The sequence below is a fragment of the Aptenodytes patagonicus genome, chromosome 3 (assembly GCF_965638725.1).
Source record: "Aptenodytes patagonicus chromosome 3, bAptPat1.pri.cur, whole genome shotgun sequence".
In the NCBI taxonomy this organism is placed as follows: Eukaryota; Metazoa; Chordata; class Aves; order Sphenisciformes; family Spheniscidae; genus Aptenodytes; species Aptenodytes patagonicus.
Window position 1 is genome coordinate 55289129 of NC_134951.1, and position 23971 is coordinate 55313099.

The 23971-nt window shown below is 40.4% G+C and overlaps 2 protein-coding genes and 1 long non-coding RNA gene across 5 annotated transcripts in view; 1 reads left to right on the forward strand and 2 right to left on the reverse strand.

Annotated features, from left to right (window-relative positions):
• Positions 1-363: 363 nt before the first annotated feature.
• On the reverse strand, positions 364-16391 carry TUBE1 (tubulin epsilon 1). Of its 2 annotated transcripts, XM_076333442.1 has the most exons (13): positions 16272-16391; positions 16123-16196; positions 14802-14854; positions 12174-12231; positions 11463-11578; positions 10329-10450; positions 8805-8992; positions 7801-7976; positions 6911-7051; positions 5201-5341; positions 4129-4303; positions 1468-1582; positions 364-581 (listed from the first exon to the last, which is right to left on the reverse strand). In XM_076333442.1, the coding sequence occupies exons 1-13, from the start codon at positions 16294-16296 to the stop codon at positions 517-519; spliced, it is 1449 nt and encodes a 482-aa protein (XP_076189557.1). In that variant the 5' UTR covers positions 16297-16391; the 3' UTR covers positions 364-516. The 2 variants fall into 2 exon arrangements, with proteins under 2 accessions (XP_076189557.1, XP_076189558.1); XM_076333443.1 differs by lacking the exon at positions 364-581 and having other exon boundaries at positions 1452-1582; positions 4251-4303.
• Positions 16392-16574: 183 nt separating this feature from the next.
• The window catches only part of LOC143158041 (uncharacterized), a 47408-nt gene continuing 40011 nt past the window's right edge, over positions 16575-23971 (forward strand). The window contains exon 1 of the long non-coding RNA XR_012994898.1: positions 16575-16652. This is a non-coding gene — a long non-coding RNA (uncharacterized LOC143158041). The remainder of the gene's footprint in view (positions 16653-23971) is intronic.
• Positions 21546-23971, reverse strand: part of LAMA4 (laminin subunit alpha 4) — a 110380-nt gene continuing 107954 nt past the window's right edge. For both annotated transcript variants that reach the window (XM_076333444.1, XM_076333445.1), the window contains exon 38: positions 21546-22917. In XM_076333444.1, the coding sequence (XP_076189559.1) occupies positions 22772-22917 (146 nt within the window). In that variant the 3' untranslated portion in view covers positions 21546-22771. The remainder of the gene's footprint in view (positions 22918-23971) is intronic.

Here is a 23971-nt window from a genome sequence, read left to right on the forward strand (position 1 = left end):
ACCCCCCTGTAACAAGTTCTTGCCCACAATGACAAACCCATGTTCATTCCCAGATGCTCTGACTAACCTATTAGGAAAAAAAAATTACCCCGTAATACTTCACCTATCATTCTTGATTCCCAAATTAACATTTTCTAGTATGTATCTGCAAGGGTAACACACATCCATGTTGTTTCAAACAGAAGTGAATTTTAAGCTCAGATTGCTTTTTGCGGCAGACAATCTTTCTCTAGTGTTGTGAATATAAAGAACGCACTTGTAAAGGAACAAATAAATGGACACTTGCAGATAACAGCACAGCAAAATGTCAAGGAAATGACTATTTTTAGAATGCTTTCTTAAAAAAACGCTCTCAACAAATGTTATCACAATGTTTTATTGAATACTTCTGGACTTCTACATTGAAAATTGTGCTTACTTATACACCCACGCCAATTCTGCTAGAGGAGCTTCAAGCTTTAAGAAATCATTGCATCAATCCATTCTGATTTGTAACAGGTCACTAGTCTTGCTGTTCTAAGACAGCCAAGGCTGGCAAGCAACTGGAAATAGCTGTACGTTGTATTTTGTAGAAGTTCTTACTGCAATATAAAAATCTACTTAGCCTGGTAATTATGAATATTAAACCAGCTATTTTACTTGCATTCTTTTAAGCATATAAACTTTGTTCTCCAAACAGTCATTATAACTTCATTATAAGTGCATGTTTCACTCAGAGGTATATTGCATTATCTCATTATCAAGTGCAACTCAGCATTCATGAAAATGAATCATTAAAATAATATGCTAATTAATACTCCAAGTATAGTACTTGAAACAAAAGGTATTTTTTGAATTTTCTGATACTTGCAATTTTGATATGAACTCAGAATGCTCTAATACAGCTAAGTACAACATGGAAGCAAAAATACTAAAACTATGAACAAAGCTTAGAGCATTCTGAAATGACTACTATCCTGCAAAGTTTAAGTAAACCAGTTTCCTTAGAGGCTTGCTTTCATCTTTGAAAAGACTGCGGGCTTTTCTTCTCTTCACAGTTGCTTGTTAGAAAACAAATCTAGCAATGGTGATCCTTCTCTGAAGCAAGGCCTGCCTTTAGTGTACCATAAGCTGAAAGTCTGAGAAAGAACTACATTTTTGGCTGCTACAACCTCTCTTTCTTCTCTTTACAGCATATGGTTTGTCAATTTACAGTTAGGAAGACTGCTCTTACTGATATCTGCCATAATTAGGTGCCTTCTAATCTTTCTGCCGGGCCGGGCCTGTCACTTAATATGATACCTCTCAGAGAGCTGAGGAAGCAGTTGTCCCAGTCTCACTTTGCAATGACAATAGCTAGGCACGCTGCAATTCATTCTGGTTAACTGAAGTGGTTGGATGCTTGGGGGAAATTTTTTTTGTTTTAAATTCAGTTCTTCCTTCTTTAAACAGCTATCTTCAGTCTTGATGGATCTGTTCTAGGCCCACCTTTTGTGGCATCCAGTTCATTGTACTCTTCTATTAGGTCAGACAAAGATGATATGGCTTCAGAAAAACAGCTTTGCTCCATCCCGTCTATATGCAGATAATGGTGAAGGTGAGCCTATGAGAATAAAACATCCAGTGTTATCCTCTTCCTTGGCACTTAATTCATTGGGCTCAGTAAGAATCATTTCGCCTGCACTGAAGAGGGGAGTACAAGCACCGTAGAAAGTAGATTTAAAGACTTCTATCATGACTTCCCTTGCTTAAATACTTGACAACTTTAGTAACAATCCCTATGGAATCAGAGTTGATATTACTGATTTCTTACACATCCATCTTTTCATATTCATAGAATCATAGAATGATTTGGGTTGGAAGGGACCTTAAAGATCATCTAGTTCCAACCCCTCTGCCATGGGCAGGGACACCTTCCACTAGACCAGGTTGCTCAAAGCCCTGTCTAACCTGACTCTGAACTCTTCCAGGGATAGGGCATCCACAACTTCTCTGGGCAACCTGTTCCAGTGCCTCACCACCCTCATAGCGAAGAATTCCTTCCTTATATCTAGTCTAAATCTACCCTCTTTCAGTTTAAAGCCATTACCCCTTGTCCTATCACTACATGCCCATGTAAAAAGTCCCTCTCCAGCTTTCTTGTAGGCCCCCTTCAGGTACTGGAAGGCTGCTGTGTAAGGTCTCCCCGGAGCCTTCTCTTCTCCAGGCTGAACAACCCCAACCCTCTCAGCCTGTCTTCATAAGAGAGGTGCTCCAGCCCTCCTCTGGACTTGCTCCAACAGGTCTGTGTTCTTATTATGTTGGGGGTCCCAGAGCTGAACGCAGTACTCCAGGTGGGGTCTCACAAGAGACTGGTCATGTTTCTTTTGGTGCAGCCCAGGATACGGTTAGCTTTCTGGGCTGCAAGCGCACATCGCTGGGTCATGTTGAGCTTCTCATCAACCAACCCTTCTCCTCAGGGCTGCTCTCAATCCATTCTCTGCCCAGCCTGTATTTGTGCTTGGGATTGCTCCGACCCAAGTGCAGGACCTTGCACTTGGCCTTGTTGAACTTCATGAGGTTCACATGGGCTCACCTCTCAAGCCTGTCAAGGTCCTCTGGATGGCATCCCTTCCATCCAGCATGTTGACTGCACCACACAGCTTGGTGTTGTCGACAAACTTGCTGAGGGTGCACTCAATCCCACTGTCCATGTCACCGACAAAGATGTTAAACAGTACTGGTCCCGATACTGACCCCTGAGAAACACCACCTGTCACTAGTCTCCACTTGGACATTGAGCCATTGACCGCAACTCTGTCATCTATATTCTGTCTTCTTGGGTACACCCGACCAAACTGTGTACTGGGTTTAAATGGCAAGGTTTTGGTAGCAGCGTGTGGGGGGACAGCTGCAGGGGTGGCTTTTGTGAGAAGACACCAGGAGCTGCCCCCATGTTGGACAGAGCCAGTTCCAGCCGGCTCCAAGATGGACCTGCCACTAGCCAAAGCTGAGCCAATCAATGATGTTGGTAGTGCCTCTGTGGTAACATATTTAAGAAGTGGTAAAAAATGCTGTGCAACAGCTGTGAGAGAGAGGAGTGAGAAAAATGTGAGAGAAACAGCCCTGCAGACACTAACATCAGTGAAGAAGGAGGAGGTGCTCTAGGCACTGGAGCAAAGATTCCCCTGCAGCCTGTGGAGAAGACCATAGTGACAGGTTGTCCTGCAGCCCATGGAAGAACACGGTGGAGCAGGTATCCACCTGCAGCCCGTGGAGGACCCCACACCACAGCAGGTGGATGCGCTCCAAAGGAAGCTGTGGCACATGAAGAGCCCGTGCAGGAAGAGGCTCCTGGCAGAAACTGCAGCCTGTGGAGAGGAGCCCATGCAGGAGCAGGTTTTCTGGCAGGACCTGTGACCCCATGGGGGACCCATGCTGCTGGAGTTCTTGAAGAAGTGCAGCCTGTGGGAATGACCCACGTTGGAACAGTTTGTGAAGGACTGTATCCTGTGGGTGGGACCCCACGCTGGAGCAGGGGAACAGCATAAGGAGAAGCAGAGATGAAGTGTTGTGGACTGATTGTGACCCCCATTCCCCATCCCACTGCGCTGCTTGGGGTGTGGAGGAGGTAGAGTCAGGAGCGAAACTGAGCCTGGGAAGAAAGGGGTGGGGTGAAGGTGTTTTTAGTTTTGGTTTTATTTCTTGCTATCCTACTCTGTAATTAATTGGCAATAAATTAAATTAATATTTCCCAAGTCAAGTCTGTTTTGCCTGTGACATGCATGGTGAGCATGATCTCCCTGTCCTTATCTTGACTCACAAGCTTTTCATCATACTTTCTCCCCCTGTCCTGCTGAGGAAGGGCAGTGAGAGAACAGCTTGGTGGGCACCTGGCAGCCAGCCAAGGTCACCACAAACTGGTAGGCAGATCTATCAGATACTGCCTCATTGCTGAAGAAAGTAAGTATATTGCCTGGTAGGTACAGGTTATTAAGGGGTTTACCCTTTTTAAGAAGCAGCTGTTGGAATGATTCCTTGATAGGTAACAGATAAAAATCTTGGGCTGTTACTTTTAAGTAGTCCCTTTGTGATACTAAAGCTTGTTTCCCAAAATTGCGAGATGCTAATGATTAGTGGCTACGGATGTTATAATGATGACAGTTCTACCTTTTTCTTGTAGAGCTTCATAAATCTGTCTTTGAGTTCAATAAAAGTTGGTTTTACACAGGTGTTGTTTGCTAAAGCCAGAAGGGAATGGGAATGGCCCACGGGAGGTACTGAACACAAACCAGTTTTCCAGCCCTCTTGATTCCAGGAGACAAAATGCAGGGAAGGCTTCAACCTGTGATACAAAAACTTACAGTTACCTAGGGAAAGTAAAGAACACAAAGCCTAAATTTCCTTAGCTAACAAACAGTCTGAAAAGGTTAACATTAAAGCTTTCAGGACTAAGCAAGACAGTTATAACTAGCATTTTGAATATGACATTTTAGACTTCAGACTAAAACAGTGTGTCTATTTTAAATTTAAACGGCAAACACCAATTTTTTTTTTGTTAATTTAATGTACCAGGGTTTGAGAAGTAAAGTTACAAGCACCTATTTCTATAAAGGACTGCAAGCACTCTGAGATTTAGGAGAGGGGCAGATTAATACTGTGCAGGGACAATCATTCTACCTATAGTTTAGAAGTAAGTAAAATGCTTTTGGTTCTCAGAAATTTTCCCCACATGCCCCTGTCTGCCTGTAAAATCCATCCTGTATGTGAAGCTTGCCTGCCTTTCCTGTTATAACTATGTAGATCAATAGCGTAAAAGGTAGAAAACAGTGCTAACAATACAAAGTCGTTAAAACAAGGATGATTCCCTATCTACATGAGAGTAGCCATGAAAGAGAGGGGGCTCCTGTTCAGAAAAAACAAACTACAGAACCTGTTTCTCCAACATCCCTTACTGGCAGGAGACCTCTGGAAGGTTAGGCTTTGCTTTCTTTTGCATTTTTGAGAATGGGAGGAGCAGCACAAGGACATCTAGTCAGCTCCCTTTATTTGGAAACCCAAGAATACTGTGACTTATTCTAACTCATTAAGTAAATTATTTTCTTCCCTTCTGAAACGAAAAAAAATACTTCTGAGTAAACTGATTTGGTATTGAAATTCTCAGATGAAAAGTGAGAGTGCTCTGGACAATTGACAAGTTTCAATGACAAATACCATGACTACTTGGTGCGAAATTACAAACCTTTCAATATTTCTGCGAAGGTCTGAAACCTGCACATTTCCTCGAACAAGAAGTGCACAAGCAAGGTAGAGGCTATGCTTTGGATCTGTTTGAATTAGTTGATGATCTCTACTAAAAGCATCTGAAAACATCTGATCCAACCTAGGTGGAAAGAAAACAATTATCTACTCTTATTAAAGCAGGCTACAAAAGTTCTTCAGAATGCCCACCTTCAGGGTTTAAAAGTTCATAAAATTCTGGAAATAAAGGTACATTTAACCTGGGACCATGAATGACAGGAAAAAGATTCAAACCTTTATATGTACATATGTTGGCATTATAAGTTTTTAAAAACAGACCAGATCCATTTTTCCCTCTCTTCTCCCCCATGTTACAACCCACTGTTGAGTCTGAAGTCAGAGAAGTGGACAGACTAAGAGACCTTTATTAAGGAAATTTTAGGTCAATGGTTACAAAGTATTAAAATATGTAAAACGATTAAATACTTGAGGTTCTGGTTATATGACAATTTGAGCGGACAATCTCACTCCTTGTGAAGGATCTGACAAAGGAATACCAAAGTGCTGCTGACCCTTACAGAACTGATTATCTGTCTGTTACACTTTTACTATTTAAAAAGATCAATGAATCATATAACCGTATTAATTTTGATTAATGATTTAGGACAAGACAGACTATACTTACTAGAATTTTATCATGTATGACTGCTTTAAAAGATGACACAGCAGACCATATTCTTCCTCTCTTCACCTCCTTAAGCAAGTTCCACTGTACTGTGGGATATCAAAGATGGTGTCTTGAGGAGGTCTCTACGGACCCATAACATCTAAGCTTTTCTTTCCATTTGTTCCAAACTCTCTGCATCTATCATCTCTATTTCTTTTTTAAAATCACCTCTGCGACAATCTGCCTATTAAAAAAATAACTAAATAAAGGAGACAAAAATACTACTGTTCCCACCTCATTCTGAAACATGATTGACTGAGCATCTCCCCATAGTCTGCTTCCTTCCTTCCAGCGCTGCATTGTCTCCTCAGGGTATGGTTCCAAGAGATCCAACTGATTGTCACAACTTGCTATCACAGAAAAGGGGTGGTCCTGCCCTCTTCTCCACTTTGCATACTTCTACCACTTACCCTTAGCTGCCTCTATCACTATTTGGACCTTTTGCTGACTGAATTTAACTCACTAAAACCAGTGAAATCTATTCTAACTGGTTGTTTTTCTGCCATGTCAATGGGATAAATCATCTCATAAAATTTGACAAGCATCAGCTTACTGTTAAAATAAGCTGTTAAATAGGCTCACTGCATCTCCAGGCTGAAGTAAGATGCCATTACTTCCCAAGGAGTCCAGTTTAATTCCTTGTTTGTCTTTACAGTATTTTGTGAGTCAACTGCAAACTGTTACTCAAAAGAACTTGTGGTGTTGGTTCTATCTATCATCTAAATAAGACATTTTTCCAACAGAAACATTTCCCAGCAGAGATAACAAAAATACATTTAAAGTTTACTGGCTCAACCATCACAGAGAAACAGGACAAAGGATGTTCTCAAAATCAGCAGGACAAATTTGAAAATGTGGCAGACTTAAAAGTTTTAGAACTTCTACCCTTAGTTTTGCTATAGAACGGAGTTTTTTAAATGAAAACTATGGAAGAATCAGAAATTAAGCTTCAAATGTAAAGCTTCCATAATAATTTTTTCTTACCTTCTAGAAGGTACATTAACATCAGCCAGTGTATACAGAGGAGTCAAGCTTGAAACCAAGTAATGAAGTCGAGGAAACGGAACCAAATTCATGCTGATTTCATTAAGATCCATGTTAAGGGAACCTTCAAACCTAGCAGAGCTGAAAAATTAACAAACTGTTATAAACTAAGTAAATGACTTTTCTACGGTAAACATTCATTAAATTTATTTGTCAGTTGTTCCCTACAATAAAACAGTAAAACAACACAGTGTTCAAGAAACTGTTCATGTATAATTACTAAGCTTTCACATTGGCAGTAACAGTGCTATATCTTATTTCCTTACACTTCTCATTACAGAACAACTAATCATCAAGAATGAGACCTTAGGTTTCCCAATTGTAGTCTTTAGCACCGTTTTTCAGTATGTGGACATAGCTGCTGAATACCAGTTTTAATAAATAGGCTATAGTAAAACATGCATAACTTAACATTCCTGACAAGCTGTTTAAAAGAAAAGCAGGCCAATACTCCAGAATTGTATTTCACCAGGAGTTTCGTACAGCAGTAGACAGTTTAGGAGCAACAATGGTTTAATGGTATTTATAAACTAATACAATTGGCCTAGAAAGGCAAACCTCCCTGGGCTCCATTAAGCATTAACGGAAGACAATATCCTTCTGCCTATAAACCTTTTTTTACATCAGTTCTAAGACTATCATGGCTAGAGCAACACCACTGGAATCTGAATACTTCCAAATACTTTAACATTTAGTAACTACTTCTTAAAAAGAGTAGACTCTTATCAAATGGAAAACAATATTCTTTGAGTTGATGCAGGCCTGCATACTTGCAGCAGACACTGCCTCTAGCAGTACTACTTTTACAGAGGAATAACCTGTAACTTTACCTTGTCAGGTTCAGCAGCAAGTTGGCTACGATATTATTCATTGCGTCAAATGGCTTCTCTTGTACAGTTTTTGTACTGCCTGCACTTGATGTTACCAAGCTGTTTTGCTTCACAGTTGACCCTAGCTTCCCAGAATTGATCATCTGATGAATTTTATTAACTATATCAAATAGAGACTTTGAGAGAGAGAAAAAAAGCATACAAGAAGTCTTGAGCACAGAGCTTTCAAATTCAGTAACCCAATTCTTCATTTCAATTAATCTTAAAGAAAAAGCTAAGACATGGTACTGTTGGTTCAAAGATTATACCTTTGATACATGTAAGTCCCACTTTTGACCAATTCCAATTGACTGAAGTGTCTCAAAGTCTGTTCTTTACATGTAGTCACAAACATGTACACAGCTTGACTCAGAAGTTTGAATTTTATTCAATTATTCAAAATCCTCATCTAAAATTACATTTTAAATTCTCATAATTCCTGTGAAAGCAAAAATATATTCTCTGAATACTCTATTTCACTTTCTCTTGCTTTTTTCATAAGCAAATGGCAAGAGAGTTATCAAAGTTAGATTCAAATGAGTCTAGTGGTTTGTGTGGTCACTTGTGCCTATGACGGCCATATCACTAATCAGTAAAGTCAAGTCTGTTGGAATTTGGAGAGGTTAGTCATTTCCTTTGCAGGACGCTACTAATACTACGCACAAATTGATTGCTAAAAGAATATAAGACTCAGCCTCAGTAAATAGAAGCTTTTCACTGTTCACCTTGAAATAGACATGACAAAATTCACTCTAGACTACTTTGAAGGTGCAGAGCAACTTTTTAATGATACCCATATTAATTTCAAAAGCCTGCAAGTGACTTAGGAGTTCAATTACTATTTTAAAAAATGAAATTATGCTTTTTAAGACTTGGCACTCAAATCAATACACAGAAGGAAGAAACACTTCCGATGTGCAGTCTAATAAAAAAGAAGTTGACAGAAATGGAATATTATTTCTTACTTCATTCTCTATCGGTAGCACACAGTCTGCATGTTCATTAAGTTCCTTCATAGCCAGAACACTGTTATATGGAGAAGTAATAACATCATCTTCACCAGAGGGATAAACTGAAGTAACAAATCTATATACTTCTGGGAATTCATCCTCAAGCAAATTTAGTACAAAAGTTCCAAGACCAGATCCTGTCCCTAATTATGAAGGAAGACAGAATGAGAGAAGATAAAAGGTTCCCCATGTTATCATAAGCCTTAAGACTCATATGTTGGAAACATACAACTTTTTAATTTTATATATATCTATTAATAAACATTTTTTGAAGCATTTGGCTGACAGTGGAGGCTGGTCAGAGATAAATTAAGGCAGGAAGGTTTTTCCCAGACAGGAAAATAATTAAGCGATAGAAGTATTTCCCATAGTATACCAGACAGGCTGAAGTATACAATCTCAAAAATTTCTGCAAACCAAAAAGTTCTATCATGTAACCAACATTTTTCTGACCTAGTATTTTTATTTCTGATTTTAAAATCTTTAATTTGAATTTTGAAATAAAACCTTTGTTTAAAAACATTGAACTGCCCCAAACAATTACTTACTTTCCTTTTGTTTTTTTTTTTTTTTCTCATTCTCCAGTCAAAACAGAATAACCCCTTTCTCCCAGCACACACACTTTTTTCCTCATTAGCACTAAGCACATGGCACTGAGTTCAAATCACAGAACTGAACTGTGTTTTTTCTGTCTTGGACAGCTAACATTCTCAGCAGCAGACAATTTCATCTAAGAACAAGACAGCAATTTTCTGCAATAACGGAAACAATATCTGCAGGGTGTCTCAAATTGAGCAAACGGCCAGAAAAAAGGCCCTTGACAAAACTCTCGCTTCATATTTAGAGCTATTTTCTCTGTCTTTTTCCACACCATAACCAGTTATAATACATGCTTCTCCCACGTTTCTGGGGGAGGAAGGCTTAGTGGCAATACAGTAATGACAAAATTGTCACTGCAAGGGATTCTCCGTTCTGATTTATTAACAGAGTAGCTACACTGGATTCAAGAGAATTATGTGGAAGGAAAATAGAAATACAAAGTTTTTCTAAAGTTACGCAACATTATAAGTCTTCTTCAAAGCCTTTCAAAATACTCTTTCCCCACGATCAAAAAGAACTTGATTACAACAATGATGTCAGTGTTCTGAGGCCACTGTCCCTTCTTCTGATCAGTAATACCTCAGTGTTTCCTTGTATTTGGTACCTGTCTTGATCTACCCACTGCCTCGTATTTAAAATTTTAGCTGTATTTTTTTTTTTTTATTTGTTCACTTACCTTAGTTCATGATTAGGGCTCCTCAGTGCTCTAACAAAACAAATAATAAATAATTACAGGTCCACTTAATTGGACTGTGTTAAATTTTTTATTCTGCATTCTTAATGATGTAGATTATTACATTGATCTTCTTTTCAAGATCCAGGTTTTTCTTTTTCACCTGTGGCTGGTGCAATCATACTAGCCATAAAAAAATTACTTACCACCTCCCATAGAATGAATTATAAAAAAACATTGTAGACAGTCACAATGTTCTGCGGTTTTCCTCAGCTTTTCCACAATGTTTTCCCGGTACTGATAGCCATATAGCTTATGACCTACAGCCCTGAAGATACGAAAAGTACTTTAAAAAAAAAAAATCCAACAATCAATCTTTCAGTTTTTTATTTTAACTCCTCCTATTTGACATTTTACAGTTCAGAGTCCAGATCTGGGTGCAACTCCTAATTTGTGAGAGTTGCTAAGCTGTGACTACATCATGTGAATATGGGAGTCAGGATGTGGTTTTAATTTTGAGGATGCAAGCAGCACTAAGTTCACAGCTTTGGAGTGTGCGCTATTATTTTGTACTGATAAGGAAATAAACTCCCACGCTGGATGATCAAATTGTAATTATGAAATGAAAGTTATACACTCCTTAACAATAAAGATATCCCTATGTAATATGTGTACTGATCTTCATTTGAAGACTATGTGAGTCAGTTGCTACCAGTAATGAAAATGAGCTGTTTGGGGTTGTTTTTAACACACTTGCCTGCTAGATGGTGAAGTTACAGGATGCTTTATTCCCTGTATTGCACTCTCTTTCGGTACATTTGCTGATGACTTGCTTTCCAGCCTATAGTGCACTGAATATTATTAGAGGTGCATTAAGGTCTCGGTGAAAATTTGGAATTCATTATGTTAATCAATCTTTTTCTGAATTTCTCTTTTAGGTAACATAGTTTATAAGCACAAAGCCAGACTCTGTGGTGCTTAGAAATCAGGAGTGCATTTGTTCATATATCTCATTTCCACACTAGTTGCATAGTCTCAGACTAGATTATGGCTTCAACTGACCAATGGAAGCAGCTGAATACCAAAGAAACAAAAATAAAAAGCATGCTCTTTTGAAAATCAAAAAAGAGGAAGACAAAATAGACAAAATGATATATCAGCAGAATTATCCTTCTGTAAAAGGCTTTTCAAAGCCCTCCTCCAGGCAACAGCGACTCCAAAGTTTACTGGTAATATGCTGCAGCTCCCCAGGTGCAGTACCAGAAAGCTACTGTTATCATTTCCCTTTTTAAACGCCATCTAATTGGTTGCTAGGAAATGCTTTCTGAAGAGGTTCTCACCAGTTGTTTCCCGAACCAGAAACATCTGTGATAAGCTGCTTGCTATCGAACACATCCCTCAATGGTCCCTGCAGAATTTCATTTACCACACCCTCTTCCATGTCAATCAACAGTGCCTTTGAGGAAGGAAAGAATTAAAATTCAGTGAGTAAGCAAACCACTCTTGGAAATAATCACACAAAGAAATATAAAACTATTTACAATATAAAAGGTATGTTGTTTCTACTGTGCTCCAGAGAAACTTTTTTTTTAGTTGTTAACTAGGAGACCAACTAGATTCACCTTGGCTGATTTGCTAGAAGTTGTTCAATAAGACAGTGTTTCAGATAATGCAATTTTGTTAATATTAATATTTTATAATATTTTGCCCCAATACTTAGGAGTAAAGATATTTTTAAATCATTTTTATGTTTCAAGTTTTCTTGCTTCTTAATCACTTAAAGTGGCTCAAAGAAACTCACTCCTTAGAAAATTCAAATAAAAACTTGGTTGGTAATATCGGCAATCATTTTTTAAGAATTATAATTTAAATTACTCAACAAGACTGGCAGCAAACTGCATTACTCCACTGAACCGTAAAAGTTACTATTAGAAATTTTGCTATTCAAAGTAGTATTTAAAAACATACGCAATTATAAGGATGTTATGAAAGTTCCTACAGAGCTGGGCGTAAATATGCAATGTAAGAATGACCTTTATAGATTGCCTTACTCGCGCTTTTAAAGAGCAGATTTTTCCTTTGTAAATATCAGGACCATCACCACCACTTCTGGGGAAAAAAAATAAATCCAAGCTCAGAATTGTAATAGAAAATAAGGCAATATATTTTAGAATAAAATTCCCTCCTTAATCTTTTGTGTTCAGAGGACTGTTACAATGTAAACAAACAGAAACAACCTGAACATGCTGCTAAGAAAGACCTCATAATTCCCTAAAGTAATGCAATTACAGGACACGATCTCAATCAGAAATATCCTAAGCAGTACCTCAGGAAGCTGGAAAGATAAGCACTGAAAGTTTACTCTTAGATACAGCCTCTGCTCTGTTGTGATTCCACAAGCATTGCCAAAACTTGAAAGGATTATCTTTTATCCAGCATGTGGTATGTCTGCAGCGTATAATGGAACACAGCGCACCAAATAGTACCGCTAGTTTCTCAATGGGGGTAGTACAGCACTGTGCTACTGCTCAAGGTGTGAAAGCAGTATAACTGCACTAGCACAGCACTGTGCTTGATTTATTTTGCCACTAAGATTTACCAGTTCAGAAATCATGCTGGGCTGATGTAGGTTAATATTCCTTTTCTCCAGGATTGGTTGTACTGAGCCAACCTAGGGGACTATCATTGTGTACAATCACATTTTTTCCACAATGAATGCTGGTGCTTCTGCACACAAAGGACAAGCTACTCTGGTCTGGCCAAACTATAGTCAACACAGGGGAAAAAAGGCAGGGATATTGGAAGATGGATCTAATTTTCCCCTCAATTATTCACCTAATTTGGGGGCTGGTCAAGCCTAAATTTGAAGTATCTCTTAGACTATTCTACATTCAACCACAATAATATTCAAAAAACATCAGCTGAAATTCCGTACAGCACCAAATGTTCTGACCATGCTCAGTCCCATCAGGAATGAGGGGAAGAGCATACGGGGTTGCACTGGCTCACTCAAGGATCTTCCACCCTCTCACTCAAAGCAGCTCTCCAGACGCTCCTCATTAGCTGAGCAGCTCACAGCAGCCTCCAGTACTCATGCGATTACTCTAGCCTACACGACACCCTGTATGAGTCCACTATAGCACCAGTAAACCCAACTAGAGTTCTATTTCTCTTCAGGGACTAACAAAACTCAGAGGAACATGGTCTTTCATGCCAGCCCGTATTTTCAATTACTTTATTTCAATTGCTGACCCCCTCCCCCCCCCCCGCGTTCCCTAGAATCCCCTAGGCTTAAGACATGCATTTCTACATCTAAAACCATATATATGCATAAGCACATTTCCAATATTACATAGTTTAATAATCACCATAACAGAAAAAAAGTCTGTCTGGTTCTGCCAGAGTGTTGTTCATAGCTGTTTCTGACAGGACAACCCACCTGGATTAATTATTTTGAAAAGTGGTATGGCATAGCATAGAAGACTGAGGTTTGTCACTTTTAGGACAAAACTTTTAGGGTTTTATGCCTGCAATGACCTGGGAGGTGAACTAGTTCTTTCTGATAAAACAAACCCCACAACAATAACAAAAGGCCAAAACCTCACAGCCTAAGCAACAGAGTTTGAAATGACTCTTCCTAACTAAATTATGGTTCAAGGCTGCAGTTAAAAGTGGGAATTGTTTCAACAGGAAAATGAACAGCTCCTGGAAAAGATGAGATTTGAATAATCATTCTTCTGTTTCACAGGTAGGGGAATCTTCCTTGAAACTTCTACAGTATTCAGTGAGATAAGTCCTTCCTCTTTACAGAGAGAAAACAGATGTTTCTATTGCAGTCAACCTGTCAGTTGTAAATTCGGTGGTTTCATCTGGCACATACAGAAACATAGACATTGTCTACAACCAAATTTTCTTGGTTAAAAAAAAAAAAAAAGATATTCTAGGAAATGCCCACAAGGAATGGCAATGATAAACTCCAATGCACTTGCATGTTCTTTCAAAGAGGTAAAATTTGAGACAAAACAATTAGTATTTCAATGCCATTTTAGTTAAAATTGCGTGCTGTACTGCAGCCTTGCCATATGATGGAAGGAAGCAGAGGCTGGTCAAATGCTTTGTAATTAATTAAAATGCAACAGCAATATTCAAGTGCACAACTGTTTTATTCTTGCAAACTGGAAGGATTTTTGTAACTGGATAGATAAGAGATGACTGAATGCTCTTAAGGTATGAAATTGGTAACTTTAAAAAAAAAATCATAACCACCACTCTTTGTGTAACAAAGTAGTCAGATAAAAGGGATTTAAAAACTGACACGACCTTTTCTGACTACCTTGTATACAATTCCTCTTACAACTCTTCAATAAATGCTAAGTTGGTATTCAGAGGGCTTGCAGCCCGATCATGATTTGCAACGGCAAAAGCTATCAGATCCTGACTGTCCATTTTTGGGACAGAAGGAAAGGAAAACAAACCCAAACACTTTCAACACCTTTAATTACTGAAGTAAGCACAGTTAAAATGGAAAGGTAGTGTTTTGAGGAGAATACAAAAAAGCAAAATCTTTTTCTAGCACAACTAAACATAACGTGAAACAAAACTGTAACTTAGGTTAAGAGGAGATACCAGAATTGTTGATCTACTGTGTTAAACTCATGAGCTGCTTGATAAGAACTTACCTTGTATCTACGTTCCTAAAGAAACTGCTTAACGATTCATCATAAATTCCTTTCTAAAAGGAAACAACATGACATAAGATGATGTGTAACGTCAGAAATTCTCAGTGCTTTTTCACAGAATAATTTAAGTTGGAAGGGACCTCTGAAGGTCACCTGTCAAACCTCCCCACTCAAAACAGAGTGAATGTCTATGTTGAATCCAACTAGCTCTAGTCACTACTAAAAAGAACATTTCATTGAAGCATCAGCTTGATATTAAAAACTGACAGGAGGATGTAACTAGGAAATTAATTTTTCAGTACAATATTAAACAACTACTCCTTTCATTTCTAAAGATTTAGGATTTTACTGAAGATCCCAATGCAATTATTAAAATGAATAGCTCTTTTTAGCTTACTCAGTTCATCACTGATACAACACAGTTGCATCCATGCCCATGATACTAATGTCCATGAAGTTCTGTGGAAAGGAAAGCACATCACACTGTACCAGTGATTCCTAAACTCCCTGCTGAGGGGTGGCATGGAAACTACTTACCCCACCATAAAGCTAACAAGACCTGGGAAGTTTAAATACTTTAACATTATTATTTTGCAGACTGCTTACCATGCTCCTAAAGACCTGATGAAGCAGAATTTGGAAGTCACTGTTCCTTACAACACTAAAACCAAGACTCTCTTGGTTTATGAACTTCATCCATTGCCTTTTTACAGCTGCTTCAGCAGAAGGCATTAAGGACTGCTCATCGTTATCTGTTAACACACAGTGCTTACCAGGAAATAGTATCTTTATAGTCATGGCAAGAATAGTCCATTTTTGTTCGGGGTACTCGGCACAATCCTATACCCTCTTTACACTGCTATTTCGGTCAGCACAACTGCACTGTAAGTCACTGCACAGCATGTGCTAGCATGGAAAAGAAAGGTGGGCTTTGGTGGGCTGCTTTTTTGCTTTACTGCCAGTGGCAAAGAACCTCCATTGAACAACCCTCTCTTCTCACTAACTGCCTCAAACCTGGTAACGTCTGCCTGTAGGGAGACGTCCCGGGCTTTTCAAGGTGGAAAGGCTTGAGAAAGCTGATCTGACTCAGAGAGGAATAGTTAAACAGCATAAAAACCTGGGGATACTTTTGTTCGTAACGAAGTGGCTTTAATGTAATCAAATAAATACAGTGCTTTGCAGACACAGGAAAGAACACGGAACGAAGGGAGGGCCACCGCGGTCCCCTCATGGCGAGTGCGGAAGGCAGCTCGCCCCAACCGCGGCGCCGCCCCCCTCAGGCCAGCGACGGCCGGAGGCGAGGGGGAAGCGGCGCCGTTACCTTGTTGACGGCGGCGTGCTCCCGCAGCGCCAGGTCCCAGAAGCGGCAGCCCACCTGGTTCCCGCACTGGCCCACTGCAAAGGGGAGAGACACGGGTCAGGCACGGGAAGGAGGCGGCGGGGAGGGCTCTGGGCGCCACGACCCCTTACCCTGCACCACCACCGACTGGGTCATGACGGGGCGGGCGGCGGCTGCCTCCTCTTTCGAACTCGGCGCCCAGAAGCCACGCCCCCTTAACGGCCGCGGCGGAGCGGGGGGACGTTGCGGCGGGCGCGCTCTTCCAACGGCGCGGCCTCTTTCCCCCCGCCTTCCTCCCGCGGTGGAACGTGCCATCCGTTGGTTTAGCTGCGGGCGCTCGCCGCCTACCCGTCGCGGATGGAACATTCCGTTAGGGGGCGGGGGTGCGTGAGGCCGCGCTTCGTGTGCAGCGCGGCGGGCGTGCGGGCTCGGCTGGGGCCGGCGGGTCTCAACGGCCACCAGCCCGAGGGAGCGGCGTTGGGGTGTTGATCCTGATGACCGCGACCGCTTCTGTAAGATTCAAAGTTCGGTGTAAGAATAAGTGTGCACTGAGAGCGGCTGAGGGAGCGGCAAGGTGTCTGCTCTCCTGTTTGGCAGTACGGGAATAGGGGACGTGGTGAGGTACTCGGAAGCTCGGTGCAGTCTTGAGGGTGGACCTGTCGGCCTACGGGGCCTGCGAAAGCCCAAATACAGGAGACATGGCAAAGACCTAAAATGAAGTCTTCCTATGGGAGAACAGAAATATTGCCATACAATACAGTCATCACCTTTTATGGCTAGAAATATGTGATACATATTTTCCCCAAGTACGTTATTCAGTGATGTGTGAAATGTGCCAAATGATATGAAAATACAAATTAAAACGAGAAAATGGTCATGTGGAAATGCTGTAATGACGTACCCTCCGATCAGCCTTGCAAATTATATTTTTCTTTAAGCTCAGTTTCATATTTCTTGTGCAAATAATTATCCACAGTGCAATTAGGAGGTGCTTTTGCCTGTATTGAACATAGCAACTTTGGGACTAAAAATGAGAGAAGAGAAATGTAGAGATGCTATTGTCTCAGCATGGTAAGACTGGTCCACAGCATAGCTACGCTGCAAAATGATGTGAAGAACGTGTGATATGCAAAGCAGTTGCTTGCAGAAAGCTCTCTTGTGACACAGATGGCATTCCTGCTTCCTGTGGGAGAACAAAAGTACTTCCATGCAACCCAGTTCATTAGGTTTTATGGCTAAAACTATCCAACAAAATATGCTTTTTCCAAATATATTATTTTTAGTGGTGGTGTGCAAACAAAATTTGCTAAATGAAATTCTTAATAGAAATCTGAAGTTCAGTGTATCTTAATCCTTTATTTGCTCTGGAGGAACCATGGTGCTGACTCCTGGACATGACCTAGGATTCTGTAGATCAATTATAAGCCCCCAGGAAAATTAAAGTTATACTAAATGACTATTTTAAAAAACTTTCCTGGAAAGATTAACTATGTATTGTAGCAAACACAATAACAGTAATGCATTATATATAGGAAATACATATCAAGACTAATTTTTTAAAACTCAATTGAAAGAGAAGAATCAATCTAGTGGAAATCCGTATTGTTCTTAAGAAAAAGTAATGAGTGGCTCAGGCTTACTCAAGCTTCATGTTTGAAGTTGCAAAGGACCAATGGCTTCGGTGTTATAGGCAGGTGGAAAGTTTAGCATGAATAGAGTAATACTGCCTCAAACACTTCTTTTTACACTGGTGATTAGTTTATAAACTACATGAATATTAATCAGGAAAGCAGCTAGACTTTCTCATCTCTCTCTGGACAGACTAGATGTAACCTATAACTCAGTTTTGTTCCCTGCGGTTACCTGAACTGGTCCGAACCTGTAGGCTGTGGTCTGTTGTAGCTGCTAGGTGTGAAACCGTTTCTATACTTCTTGCCTACTGTTACGTCCTTAAAGTCTTCCCTTCACATGTCTTTTTGGCCTTACTTAGGCTAAAAGCAGTACAACATTGCTTGTAAGCATTCTAAAGCTTAATTTAAAGTCTACAGAAATCTCTTAATATTACTGTATCTGGCTTGCTTTCTTCTTGTGTAGTCAACTACACTTTCTGGTTGTTCTTTCAGTTGGCTGTAGTTTTTGTGTTCTGTGTCCCATCAAGATTCAGCTTAATGGGATTCGCTCCATTGAGCACGAGATTGCAGCAAGAAACCCTGTGTTTTGGCTTCCAGTATGCTATTAGGAGGTCTGTGATGGCAAATGTAAAGTGATTATTGTCACTGAGTGTGGAAACATTGTGAATCAGAGATGCAAGTGAGATTCATATTCATGTGGGAATATTTTTTAGCTTCCAAAGGAGGACCAAGGGCAGGAAGTGGATGCGTAATAACCAGTATGGCTTGATGCATGTGCTCAGAGGTTTAATGACACAGGCAGCTCAACTGTGTGAAAGAAATAATCACACTGACTTTCTGTTTTGTTGTAGATGAAGCTGTACTTCATCTACAACAGTATAAATGCATGAATCTAGTAAGGTCCCTTCAGGGACTTTTTGCTTATGTTAATCATTTAATCAACGGTATTATGCTAATGTGTGTTTCTTACCCTTATTTTCTCAATAACTTTTTGTTGTTGAACGCTAGTAATAGCGTTCCACAGCTTTGGAACACGAATTGAATAATTGAATTGTAGGAATAACTTACTATGTTATTGAGAGGAAATGAGTTGACATGGACCACTGTGAACCTGTGAATAACCCTTAAATCCCAGCCACAACAAGAGCCAAATGTACATCACAACTTAAATATATGTGCTCTGCTTTCAGCATCTTTTTAATGACAGTCATTTGATTATTTAGGCCACATGCTCCTGTAGGGAGAATACACTGGAATTTGAACGAGTGTTATTCTTTGATTTATATCAGGGCTTAGTTCACATATGATTTTTTTTTTTTTTTTTTTTTAAACTTAGAATGGCTGGCTTTTGAGGAATTATTGTCAGACCTGTAACCCTTCATCTTTCATTTTCCTTTTCAGGCTATTGTCCATACTCTTGATCCTTGAGGATAAGGAAAGGTTGATAAGAACCTTTAACTATGGGAGATCTCTACAGATCTTCAGAAATAAGAGATAGACAGGCCAGAGATCCTAATTAAATACTCTATTTTGAAGCAGTTTGTTGAGTTTTTCAACTTGAAATTGGACTCTTTCTTATATAGCCATGCAAATGTCAAATTTCAGAATATTCCATGATATAACAACAGTGTAGTTGTAGCCCTGATTTAGATAATGGCTATAACAATACTTACTAAAACCTTGAAGGTGGCAGAGAAAAGGTATAATCTCCTTAGGGTCAGTGCTCATTTTTTTGTAGGCTTTCTGCAGAATTGAGATCGTTATATTCATATTGAAAATGCAAATGGACAATCTGACAATGTACCTCAGAACTTGGAGTTTTTTCCCAAATCTTTGTAGATTAAGAGTTCTGTACTTTGGAGCTATAACTTTTGAGATAGATAAAGAAGGCAAATTGAATTCTAGGAAGATTTCTGCTTAGGCAGTTGCCTTCTCTTAAACACCAGGAGCTTTGAAATGAACGCGGAGGTGTGTGCAATGTAATGCACCACATACAGACTTTCTTTGGTGCATATGGAATGGTAATTTCAAGGTCCATGTGGATGTTGGAGGCAGGGAAATTTGCATTATTTTCTGCTCTCTCTCAAGTCTGCAAGTATCCTCTGGTTTATAGTATTTTTCTTTGGAAACCCTGTTCTGCAGAGGGAAAACCTGCATCTCTGAGGCCTAGAAAGGGAAACTGAGGAAGATACCCGCCACAAATACTACTGCGTTTGATTAGCTGGTGATATAGTAAAGAGAAGTAAATTGAATGGTAGCAGTTTGTGAATTTTAATGTGTTTTTTATTCACATACTATTTTACTGTATTTTTAGTTTTCCATATATAAAGTATGCAAAGGACTGATTAATCAGAAAAGTAATTCTTAAATGTAAATCCACTGAACAAAACCAAATCTCATTGCAGGAAGTATGTCTAGGAAAAATATTGTTTATTCACAGAGCTTGGATGTGGATATGAGAAAATATACTTTAGTTTGAAGGAGGTGTAAGATGGAAAAACGTTCTGAGTATGCGTGTACCAGTTAACTTATAATGCTCCACTTAATACCAGCATTCACTAAACTGTGATGCTCTTAGGGGGCACAAGCGTATGCTATTCCTGGCTATCTCCGCTTAGCAGCTGCAGACAACCTTGAAAGGAATTTCAGTAATACTTGTAACAAACCTATCTAAGCAGGGAATCTGCTGTTCTTTCCAGCAATAGGGTCTTGGAGACCAGGGCCTCTGAGGAAGCTTAGGTCAGGTTGTGGTGTCATGAGATTGATTGAGCCAATCTAACAACTCGCTGCCACTGGAAGGAGAGAGACTTCCTTTTTTACCCCTGCTCCCAGCTGCACAGCCCTGACACCATGCATGGCCTCTGGTACCCACTGGGAACCCAGCTCACTGATCTGAGGACATTCCCCCTCAACCCCAATAATAAAAAAATTCCCAAACCAAAAGCCCTAAATGTTTTCTGTTCAGAGTCTGGGTAGTAGCTGGGAGCGGGAAAGAGTTGAGCAGGCATACTGGTTTTGGTATCCGAGACAAAGATGGCATTTGAAGGCAGCTGAATTTGGGGACCCATGATGTGCTTGATTCAGAGAGACTGCAGAGGGCTACTCTTACTGCTTGCTTCTGAAGTACGAACAGTGGGCTATGGAGTGACAAAAAGAGGGGGCTATATACCACTCCCAGAAGTAGGGGGCCTCCCTGTGCGGTTGGGAAGGGAATCAGTCCTGGGAGCGTATTGCCTGAGAGTTGCAGGGAACAGAATGGGAGACGTGTCCAGGAGAAGGCGGTTAGAACAGGCATGGGGCTGAAAGCATGGGGCTGAAAGCATGAGCAGAGCTGACAAGGCTGGTGGAAGGAGAGGCAGTGGCTGCTGGAGCCACACTATCTTCTCTCATCCACTCACCACCCAACACTGGACTTTAGAGACAAGTGAAGAGGCAGTGATGGGGTCCCAGCTGCCAGAGAGTCTCTGTGCCAGTCTGTCCACAGCTTGCAGTTCTTTACCCAGAGTCAGCCAAGACCACTTCAATCTGTCAAAAGCCTTTTCCTACTGAGAGAGTAGTAGGGAAGCTACTGATTAGTGCTGACACGTGTATCTTATTCTGGTGGTTCCTCCAGCTGTTCATAGATTCAAGATCTTTGGATTCCAATTGTAACTTGTGTGTTTTCCAGATGAGCTCCTATTAATTTTTAGTCTGGAGGGTGTTGTCCTTTCCTGCTTTGCAGCTGGTCGTGTTTTGAGTTGGTTCCAACAATAATTTTCCCAGCAATCATAAAACTTTCTGTCAACAGTAGTTTACTCTTTATAGAAAAGAAGCCTAAATGGCTTTGATGCCTTGTAGGTTATCACTGAAGAGACTAAGTTTTGCAAGTGAGTTGTGTCTGATGTTCAAGCCTACTGTGAGCTAAAGCCTAGTATTAACTTCCATCTACCTTCTATGGTTTTAACATAGTTCAGATTTGCAGCCCTTTGCCTTCTGTTTACATCTTCCTATTTTACCCCCAGTTCCTCTGCAGCAGCATATCTTCTGGGATACATTCCACAGGAACATGTTCCTAGTTTGAGGATTACTGCTGTAAACTGAAGTCCTGCAGCAGTGTCACAAGGAAGTGATGGTTTTATGTGATCAGGGGTTTGCCTGAAACTGTGACTATGATTCTGCTTTCTATGTTTCGTGTTTACTTGTGTTATGTTAGTGCAAATGAGATCACAATCAGATTATGGATTCAGTGCTGTGTTTGTATGTAAGTGCATTTAAAAATTTAGAGAAAAAAATTGAAATTTTGAATTTTCTCTCTTCTCTCCCTTCCTACGTAAGGCAAGTATTGCTCTAAAATTACCTAGTTTAGGTAAGTGATCAGTTATATAAAGTGTCTGTCTTAAAAGATATACATCCTATCTTCACATTGTGCTAGAACATATCCATGAAGTCTAGAAGTGGAATAAAAATTTTAGTTTTTCATTGTCTGTAAGCTTACATAATTGGTATGCTCTCTGCCCCCCATTTTAATTGAGGAATATATGAATGAGTTGAATGGAAAATTAAAGAAAAACCCCTTTGAACACAGTTATTTGCGAGGTAAGTCTATTATCTAGCTTTATTCTTTAATGTGCATTAGCAGATCTTTTCCTGCAAAACAAAGGGTGACCTAAGGTATGGAATGAAATGATGTAGAGGATCTATCTTGAAAGTAACATATTTAATATAATTTTCATTTCTTTTATAATCTCACATTTTCATGTAACAGACTGGCCACACATACACTATAAGAAATGGTAAAGCTCACTCTTGTGGTATAGTAAGAGAAGTGCAGAAGCAACAGCCTTTCATTCTTCAGTGATTTTTGTTTGCACATAAACATTAGAAGTGACCCTTAAACATACTGCTTTCTGTAGATGGATCCTTGATATTTTCATTCTTCTTCTCTCGATGAACATGGTTTCTTTTGTTCTATTTTTCTTTCTGTGGTCTAAGGAACTTTACAGGATTAATACAGTGCACTGTCAGACTGCTGGACATGTGTTGATGCTTACAGCACCGCTAACCAAAGCTGCTTTACTAAAACTCACTGGTTTTTCATCAATCATGAAATTACGAATGCAGCCAATGAAGGAGTTGCGTGTAGTCAGGCTGGATGTTAGCAGAGACTCTGGAAGAAGCAGATTTAAAAAAAAAAAGAAAAATTAGAGCTCACGATGACCAAAATAATCAGTTTGGTGGCAGAATCTTTTCAATTTGCTACTAACTGCAGCTCTGCTGAACCTTCTATGGGTCTTTTAAATCATAGAATCATAGAATCATTGAGGTTGGAAAAGACCTCTAAGATCATCGAGTCCAACCGTCAACCCAACACCACCATGTCCACTAAACCATGTCCCTAAGTGCCTCATCTACTCGTCTTTTAAATACTTCCAGGGATGGGGACTCCACCACTTCCCTGGGCAGCCTCTTCCAATGTTTAACCACTCTTTCAGTAAAGACATTTTTCCTCACGTCCAATCTAAACCTCCCCTGGCACAACTTGAGGCCATTTCCTCTCGTCCTGTCACTAGTTACTTCGGAGAAAAGACCAACACCCACCTCGCTACAACCTCCTTTCAGGTAGTTGTAGAGAGCGATGAGGTCTCCCCTCAGCCTCCTTTTCTCCAGGCTAAACAACCCCAGTTCCCTCAGCCGCTCCTCAGAAGACTTGTTCTCCAGACCCCTCACCAGCCTCGTTGCCCTTCTCTGCACACGCTCCAGCACCTCAACGTCCTTCTTGTAGCGAGGGGCCCAAAACTGAACACAGTATTCGAGGTGCGGCCTCACCAGGGCCGAGTACAGGGGGACGATCACTTCCCTACTCCTGCTGGCCACACTCTTTCTGATACAGGCCAGGATGCCATTGGCCTTCTTGGCCGCCTGGGCACACTGCCGGCTCATGTTCAGCCGGCTGTCGACCAGCACCCCCAGGTCCTTCTCTGCTGGGCAGCTTTCCAGCCACTCTTCCCCAAGCCTGTAGCGCTGCATGGGGTTGTTGTGGCCGAAGTGCAGGACTCGGCACTTGGCCTTGTTGAACCTCATACAATTGGTCTGGGCCCATCGATCCAGCCTGTCCAGGTCCCTCTGCAGAGCCTTCCTACCCTCGAGCAGGTCAACGCTCCCACCCAACTTGGTGTCGTCTGCAAACTTACTGAGGGTGCACTCAATCCCCTCATCCAGAT